At 44.5% G+C, this 9,245-nt stretch overlaps 1 protein-coding gene across 1 annotated transcript in view; it reads left to right on the top strand.

The window, feature by feature from the left end:
• LOC102988596 (glycine N-acyltransferase-like) overlaps window positions 1–6,452 on the top strand; it is a 15,287-nt gene extending 8,835 nt beyond the window's left edge. The window contains exons 4-7 of the mRNA XM_007124750.2: window positions 1,694–1,801; window positions 3,249–3,375; window positions 5,452–5,623; window positions 6,050–6,452. Of these exons, the coding sequence (XP_007124812.1) occupies window positions 1,694–1,801; window positions 3,249–3,375; window positions 5,452–5,623; window positions 6,050–6,452 (810 nt within the window). The remainder of the gene's footprint in view (window positions 1–1,693; window positions 1,802–3,248; window positions 3,376–5,451; window positions 5,624–6,049) is intronic.
• The last annotated feature ends 2,793 nt before the right edge of the window (window positions 6,453–9,245 follow it).

Genomic DNA, 9,245 nt, shown 5'->3' with positions numbered 1-9,245 from the left:
GCACAGGCTCCGGACGCGCAGGCTCAGCGGCCATGGCTCACGGGCCCAGCCGCTCCGCGGCATGTGGGATCTTCCCGGACCGGGGCACGAACCCGTGTCCCCTGCATCGGCAGGCGGACTCTCAACCACTGCGCCACCAGGGAAGCCCCTACCAGGTACTTTTAATGGAGGTATAACCTAGAACTCAATACTTGCTTGAGTCTCAGTTGACAAAACGTCCATCTGTTCTTCTAAGTGTTGGATATTAAGTACATTTTATTGCATGTGTCAACTCCAGTTGAGTCAATTTAGAGTAGCTGCCTGGCTCACTACGTTCTGAGTTCAGCAGAAAAAAAAAACAAAAACGAGTTTTAATTAATTCAGCCCGGGGAATAAGAAAGAGGAAGAGCTACACATATTTTCAGATCTTGTAATGGATAATGTATTAATCTAAAGCAATTTTACTCACCCCCAAATGCAAAGGCGTAAAAAGAAACATCTATATTTTGCCAAACTATATGGAATTTCTATATCAAGCCTCCATTCATGGCTGAAAACAATGATTAGATAAGCTCAGGCAACTTAGAGTTTTTTCCCCTTCTCTTTCTCCATAGTGTAACATCACTAGTTCATGTCAGGTGGAGGGTGGTAGGAGGGAAGGATGTTGGTACAGTCTTTGGTCATCATCTACCCATGGCAGAAACCATTAAACTGCATACATTTTTTTTTTTGACCTCTGGTCATTGGCATGTTTCCATGCTGGAATCTGCAGAGGCTTCATGTTCACAATAGTCATGTGGCCCATGGTGGTATCCACCTCTGCATTCCCCCACCCCCAAACCACCAGAACACTTAATGTCCACAGGCTATCTCATTCATTCTCTCCCTGCTTTCCCCTCTCTCTCAACAAACTATGCAAAAAGGCAGGGTTGGGGACTCAAGACTGGACCGAGACTGTAGGCTTCCACAGCCCATTCTCTTGAGCATTTTGCTTTAGCCTTTGCTTATTGTGGGAGGAAATTACCTTTCCATAGGGTACTGTGGACATACATGTTAAAGAGTTTTAAACATGTCCATAACCTTGGAACCAGCAGTTACCTGATGGATAATCTAAGAAAATATCATGTGCCCATGCAAAGATTTCTGTGCAAGCATGCTCTGCAAAGAATTAGTTGTTAAAATGAAAATTTGGAAACAGCTGAAATGACCCTCAGTAGGCAAATGCACAAATGAACCATGATACAACCATATAATGGAATCCTATGCAGTCATGAGAACATAATTGAAAAATTTTGTATTTATGAACATAGAGATACACCCACAATTTATTCAGTGGTGAAAAATATCATGTATCAGATCATTTTACATTTGTAAAATTCTGTATCTCTATGAGTATGACTAGAAGAAAGTCTGGGAAAATATAATATTAAATCCTACAAAAAAAAAAGAACGGTGTTCTTATGATCATTAACTTTATTTGTCCCAATATTTTACCATATGCATGTTTGACTTATATTAGATGGGAAGAAAAAGCTCTCATCTGAGGTTAAAAAAAAATGTAGCATGTGGAGATTTTAGACCCAGCTGCCCTATTTGTCCCTTTACCGCTGTAAAATTTCACAATTTCATAGACATAAACCTGTCCTGGTCAAACAAGGCACTTTGCCATCCCTTCCTAATAAGCTGACCCTCTCGCTTTGTCGGGATACTGCAGGTTTATGGGACTGTCTTCCACATGAATCAGGGAAACCCATTCAAGCTAAAGGCCCTGGTGGACAGGTGGCCTGGTTTTAATACAGTGGTTATCCGCCCTCAGGAGCAGGTAAGGTGCCAGATGTGGAATGAATTTGCATCTATGTTTATACTTGCTATGAACCTACCATGTACCTTGCAATGTGGTAGACCCTGGGGCTACAGAAATGAATTGCAGTGATAGTGAACAAGTCCTTGCCTTTAAGAACCCCACAGCCTGGAGGAGAATACAGGTAAGTAAATAAATTACAACTTAGTGTAAAGTGTTCAAAATCAGAAAATGTACAATATACGGAGATAGCACAGGCAAAAGCTGATTAAACTATGGAGTTTGGAGATGGAGGTTACAGGATCAGATTAGATACACTTCTTAGTGGATGTTTCATCTGAACTGGATTTTGTAGATAAATATATTTTTGTTAGGCTGACAAAGAAAGGAGGACATTCTAACCAGAGAAAGTAACAAGGACAAAGATAGGAAGGTATGAAACAGGACAGTTAGTTGGCTGATTATAAAACAAAAAAATTATAATATTAGAATTTCCATATGCATTTTGGGGAAACATTTAAAAATCAGTGAAACTAAATAGTTAATACATTTCAAAGACAAAAAACCCTAAGTTTATTTTAAAACATCCAGTAAAATTATAAATTTATAAAAATACAAATATTTCTTTCCTACAAATAATAAGTTATTTAAAATCCATGGAATTAAACAGTATATAAAATGGAGAAATTTATATTAATAATAAAAACTGAATTGCAATAAAATTATTTGACCTTTTATCTTAAATGGGATCTTAAGAAACAAAATGTGTTAGTGGTATCATTGCTGACTTGTGAGTGTATTTTTGTGCAACAATTCCAACTATTTTTGAAAAGGTTTCTAATTCTGCACTCAAGATAATATTTTCCTGTGCCTTCTTCTTCCAGATAATCGCATCTCTTATTTAATAATTTGAGGGGATCTTTCTAAATAAGTGGTTTCTTTGTTTTTCTGTAATTATAATTTGTTCAACTATTGTATTATTTTATGAAAGCATTTCTAATTGGTTTTCATCTTCTTTTTCTTAATTTAGTATAGATGGAAATTTCAATCCAGAAATGTCAATAACCAAATTTGATACTGTCATCTTCATAGTTTGCATATTCTGCAAGTGTTTGAAATACAGAAAAATTTATTCTCGCAACAGAAGCTTTTCCTTCTTCCTGTTGAGGAAGATGAAAATATAGAAGAATGCTTTCTAAATAGTTGTGTCTTTGCTTGAGTTGAAATTTTAACACAATATATGGGTAGAGAATAGTATTGTTCTGCAGTTTTTCATCATAATTTGAACACCTGAATCTCCCATCTTGATCTCATGATTTAAATGATTCAGAAAAATTGCTAATGCACCAATACAAACACCAATATTTTAGTACTTAAAAATACCACAGTATGGTAGAATTTAGAAAAAAGTATTACAATCATGAAAAATAAGACATTTGTTTTGCCTCCCTTTTCTCAATGATAACAGGACATGACAGATGACCTTGATCACTACACCAATACTTACCATATCTACTCCAAAGACCTCAAAAACTGTCAGGAATTCCTCAGCTTACCAGAAGTCATCAACTGGAAACAGCATTTGCAGATCCAAAGTAAGTATAAAAGGAATGGAATCTGTGCTGAATCTCCATCCTGAACAATTTCTCCTGTGATATGTACCTCCTTTCTCCAAGCCCCAGACCCTCAGCCTGCTGTCAGTTTTTTTCCTCAGCTGCAACTATAACTGTAAAGGGGGAAAAAACACCCTCAAAGCTTGTACCTAATGGGCTTCATACAGAGGACTGTAACATAATCCCCTGAGAGCTAACGATTTATGGCATATTTTGTGGACATATCCAGGATGCCTTAGGGTGGTTGGGTATCAGAGCAGAGCTTTCCCCAGGGACTTTCATTCCTAGAATTGGAATGACAACTCGTGCCACAGAACACCTCCCAGGTCATAAAGAGCAACTTATATGGTTATGAGCAAGGTCTCCAGAGTCAGACTACCTAGGATGGCATTTGCCTGTTACTTTGCCATGTGATCCTAGCCAGGGACTTGTCCTATCTGAGATCCTGACTTTCATATATAAAAATGAGGGTAATAATTGTACCTAAGACTTCCCGGGTGGTGCAGTGGTTAAGCATCCGCCTGCCGATGCAGGGGACACGGGTTTGAGCCCTGGTCCAGGAAGATCCCACATGCCATGGAGCAGCTAAGCCCGTGAGCCGCAACTACTGAGCCCGTGTGCCACAACTACCGAAGCCTGCATGCTCTAGGGCCCGTACTCGGCAACAAAGAGTAGCCCTCACTCGCCACAACTAGAGAAAGCCCGTGTGCAGCAATGAAGACCCAACGCAGCCAAAAATAAATAAATAAATAAATAAATAAATTTACTAAAAAATAAAAAATAAATAATGGTACCTAAAACACAGCAGTGTTGAAAAGATTAAATAAAAACTTAGCTAGGAATTTCTTAGTGAAATACCTGAATGTTTCAGTTAACTTTCACTGCATAGCAAGCCTCATAATTCTGTGAATCAGCAATTGGACTGGGCTTTGCAAGGCAGTTGTTCTGCTGGTCTCCTCTGGGTGTAGCTATGCATCTACAGTCCGTTGATGGGTGACTGTGGGCTGGTTGCTCTAGGATGGCCTAACTTACAAGTCTGAATGATGGTCTGACTTGTCAGTGCTGGCTAGGCCCTGGTGACATCATGATAAGAGCACATGTCTTCAGCAGGCTAGCCTAGGCCTTTTCATGTGGTGTTGGCCTCAAGGTAACCAGAAGCACAAAGACGTGGTGAGCCCCAATGTGCAAGCATTTTTAAGCCTCTCTCTGCATCAAATTTACTCTTTCCCATTGGAACAAGTCATATGGCCAAGGTCAGATGCAGTGCAGGAGGGGACTAGTCCAGGGAATGGGTACAAAGAGATGTGGGCAAATTGTGGGTCATTACCGCAACAATCTACCACGTTGGGAACATAGTAAGTACTCCAGAGATGTTGGCAACTATAATTATTATTTTTAAAAATTTTATTTATTTTTGGCTGCGTTGGGTCTTCGTTGCTGCGCTTGGGCTTTCTCCTGTCGCGGTGAGCGGGGGCCGCTCGTCGCTGCAGTGCGTAGGTCCCCCATCACGGTGGCCTCTCCCGTTGCGGAGCTGGGGCTCCAGGCGTGCGGGCCCCAGTAGTTGCAGCACGTGGGCTCAGCAGCTGCAGCACACGGGCTCTAGAGTACAGGCTCAGCAGTTGTGGCTCACGGGCCTAGGTGCTCCACGGCATGTGGGATCTTCCCAGACCAGGGATTGAACCCGTGTCCCCTGCACTGGCAGGCGGATTCCCAACCACCGCGCCACCAGGGAAGTCCCAGCAACGATAATTATTATAACTCACCTTCTTTGATCATCAAAACTGCATGATTATGTAGCCCAGAAAACTTAGTTCCAGCCTTGGTATTGCCTCTAATGGCATGACCATGGCTGAATGAATTTCTAGGCATGTTTTTGCTTTTGCAAAACAAGGAAAATTGCACAAATCCTGATTACATGAGCCCAGTCATATAGTAGCAGCACCGAGCCCATCACCAAAGTTCTGTGACTAGAAATCCTCAGACACTTCCTGCTTCACTGGAGAGCTTCTCCCTAGAATGGGCATAAATCATTGCATTTCTCCTTATAATCCCATCTAGGTTCACAGTCCAGCCTGAATGAAGTAATACAAAGTCTTGCAGCCACTAAATCCTTCAAAGTCAAGCAATCACAAAACATTCTCTATATGGCGATTGAGGCAATAAGGGAACTGGCTCCTTCCTTGCTGGATGTAAAGAACTTATCACTTAGTGATGGCAAACCCAAGGCCATGTGAGTTTGATAAAAGCTACCCTACGCTACTTACACCTCTCACTACCAAAGTAGCCTCCCAACTTCTCTTTCTGCTTTTACTCTGGCTCCCCACAATCCATCTTCTTCAAAGCAGCCAGAATAATCTTTTTTAAAAACGTAATTCAAACCGTGTTTCTCCCCTGCTTAAAATACCCCATCATTTCTTTTCTCACCTGGTATATATCAGGCCTCTGTCAACTTCTTTGACCTGTCTTGTCCTTGTAGTTCACTCAGTCCAACAACATCGGCCTTTTTTCTGTCCCTCTGTCATTACAAGCTCACTTACACTCCAGACTTTGCGTTCGCTATCTCCTCTGCCTACTCTGTCTCTCAAGATAATAGAGGTAAGAACAAATATAAACCTCTAAACTCATGGACTTTGCTTTTCTCTGGGAACATCCATAGTGACCAAGAGATGTTTAAACTCTCATCCCTGGATCCTACCCACGCTGCCGTGGTGAATAAATTCTGGCATTTCGGTGGCAATGAGTGGAGCCAGAGATTCATCGAGCGCTGTATCCGGACCTTCCCCACCTTCTGCCTGCTGGGGCCCGAGGGGACCCCTGTGTCCTGGTCCCTGATGGACCAGACAGGAGAGATGCGGATGGGGGGCACCCTACCTGAGTACCGGGGCCAGGGTCTCGTCACCTACGTCATCTATTACCAGACCCAGGCTCTGATCAAACGTGGCTTCCCCGTGTATTCTCATGTAGACAAGAATAACAAAATTATGCAGAAAATGAGTCACAGACTGAATCATATCCCTGTGCCCTATGACTGGAACCAGTGGGACTGTGTGCCTCTGTGAAGCAGCACTGAATCCAAGACAGTACGGGATGGGCCTGAGGCGGCAGCTGGAGGAGCCAGTGGGTGGGTGGGTGGAGGGGAAGAACCAACTGTAATTGTAATCATAGGTGAAGGAGTGGACATTGTGTGGGTCCTGGGGCAGCCGTGTGAATGGTCAGCAGGGTCACTCCCGTCGATGGACTTACCTTCGCTATCTCAGCATAAGCAGCATCCGGTCCTCCTGCAGTGGTTTCATAGTTCTGTCCACCATGCTTCCAGTGTCTCTGCCATGCTTCTTCATCTGCTACATGTTGCCCCAAATGGCTTCCCCTGGGACTCTTAGGGCATGGGTTGGTAGACCCTTGCCAGTTTTTCCAGGGAGGGCTAATACTTCCTGGGCATTACAACTTATTCCTCTCTTTCTATGGCTTTTCCCTTAGTGAAGAGCAAGTGGGCCCTACTCTTTAGGTCTCTAGACATTATCCTCTCCTCCGATTGCTGCTTTATAGGTATATTAAATATGTTATATACAAATATATATGGTATATTATGTTAAACATGATATGCATGATATAGCAGGGAGAGTTATTAAGAAAAAGACTGACTTATGTTAGCCTGTCCCCCCCCACCCTTCCACCCTGGGGAAAATGATTCAGTATTGTTCCTAAAAGCTGAGCTTCCTAAAGTCACCTGAAACCCTCCAACAATAAAGAGATTTTGTGTTTGATTGTACAAGCTGAAGCTCAGTGGTTCGTGGTGGGGAAGGATGGCGTGAGCTAATGGGGAGAGGAAAGTGGGAACACACAGCCCCAGGAAGGTGGGGATTTATGGAGAAGAGATGGAAGTTGAGGGGGTGGGAGGTATAGCATGAATGCCTACTGTCCCGCTTGACCTTGGCGTATTACTTCAAGATGCCAGAATTCTGTGCGGTTCAGACCATTGCCTCATGGGAGAATCTGGTTGCTGGTGTGGAAAGATATTCTTCCTGGTTGGGACAGGTTAGGTGGGAGAGTTTCCTGCCCCAGCCCTTCGAGAGAAACAGCACTAAACACCAGTACCGGGCAGCAAACAGAGCACCTGAATGAAGGTGACCACCTGGATTAAGAACTTGTTCCCTCTGGTCCACCTAAACCTGAAATTAAGCTATGGAATTGGGGACGAAGACCCCCACAAACATACATACACGCGCACACGCACACGCGCACACGCACACGCGCACACGCGCACACACGCACACGCGCACACACGCACACGCGCACACACAACTGAGGTTTAATTCCTTCGCCAGTTGAGAGAGTGAAAGCTCAGTTTAGAGCAGGTTTCTCGACTCACCAGTACCGGGCAGCAAACAGAGCACCTGAATGAAGGTGACCACCTGGATTAAGAACTTGTTCCCTCTGGTCCACCTAAACCTGAAATTAAGCTATGGAATTGGGGACGAAGACCCCCACAAACATACATACACCCGCACACGCACACGCGCACACGCGCACACGCACACGCGCACACACGCACACGCGCACACACAACTGAGGTTTAATTCCTTCGCCAGTTGAGAGAGTGAAAGCTCAGTTTAGAGCAGGTTTCTCGACTCTGGCACAATGGACATTTTAGACTGGACCATTCTTTGCTGGAGGTCTGTCCTGTGCATTTGTAGAATGTTTAGCAGAATCCCTGGCCTCTACCCACTGGATGCCATTAGCACCCTCCATCCCAGTTATGACAACTAAAAATGTCTCCAGATATTAGTAAATGTCCCCTGGAGGCAAAGTCACCTCTGGTTGACATTTAGTTTGAGTGGTTCTCAAAGTTGAGCCCGCATCAGAATCACTTAGCAGCCTTGTTCAAACAGGTTGCAGGGCCTCACCCCTAGATTTTCTGATTCAGTAGATCTTGGGGAGAGTTCCAGAATTTACACTTCTAGCAAGTTTCCAGGTGATGTTGATGGTGCTGGTCCAGGGACCATGCTTTGAGAAGCACTGGTTTAGTGAAATAATAGAATATATCTCCTTCCCTAGACTACAGATGAAAATTCGGATGCCATACTACTTTCATTTCTGTATGAGTATGAGCTGATACTCCCCTCCAAGAATTCCTTGTAGTCATCAAGGAGAAAGAGGCTTTGTGGTCCTGAAACAGGGAGAAGGAATTCAGGCTCGGGTAAAGGAAAACACACACTGGTGGCAGCATATAGCGCGACATTGTTGATAGCTAACATCTTGGCTCATTAGCTCCAGGACCTGGCCCCGCAACAGCCTGTAGGCTCCAGGGCTGGAACACCTTAGGCCAAACAACTGACTAGGCAGGAACACATCCACCCCCATCTGCAGACAGGCTGCCTAAAGACGAAAGAGCCCACAGCCACCTCTGGGCTTGCCTCTAGACACGGCCTAGCCCACCAGAGGGCCAAGACCCAGCTCTGCCCACCCAGGGACCGGCCCCTCCCACCGGGAAGCCAGACCATACCTCTAGACCAGCCTCACCCACCAGAGGGCAGACACAAGAAGCTAGAAAACTACAATCCCTCACTGCAGGCCAGATCCTACACTGGCACTGACTGGGCCCTGGCCCAGCCCACTAGCCGGCCAACGCAACCTTTAGGACACCCTGGACCCCATACCCAACTGAGCCAAGAACCACCCCCCACCAATAATATTAAATGAGCTCTGGGATTCCAGAGCCAAACTCTAGGAACCAGCTATGCCTACCAGTAGTCTGGCACTAACCCCAAGATCTGACTTAACCAGCCAGTGGGCGGGTAACAGTCCCAGAGTCTTTGGGACCCTGACTCCGCCCACCAGTGAGCCAGCACTAG

Source organism: Physeter macrocephalus, chromosome 16, assembly GCF_002837175.3.
Source record: "Physeter macrocephalus isolate SW-GA chromosome 16, ASM283717v5, whole genome shotgun sequence".
Classification (NCBI taxonomy): domain Eukaryota; kingdom Metazoa; phylum Chordata; class Mammalia; order Artiodactyla; family Physeteridae; genus Physeter; species Physeter macrocephalus.
This window is presented reverse-complemented; position numbering and strand designations above follow the sequence as displayed.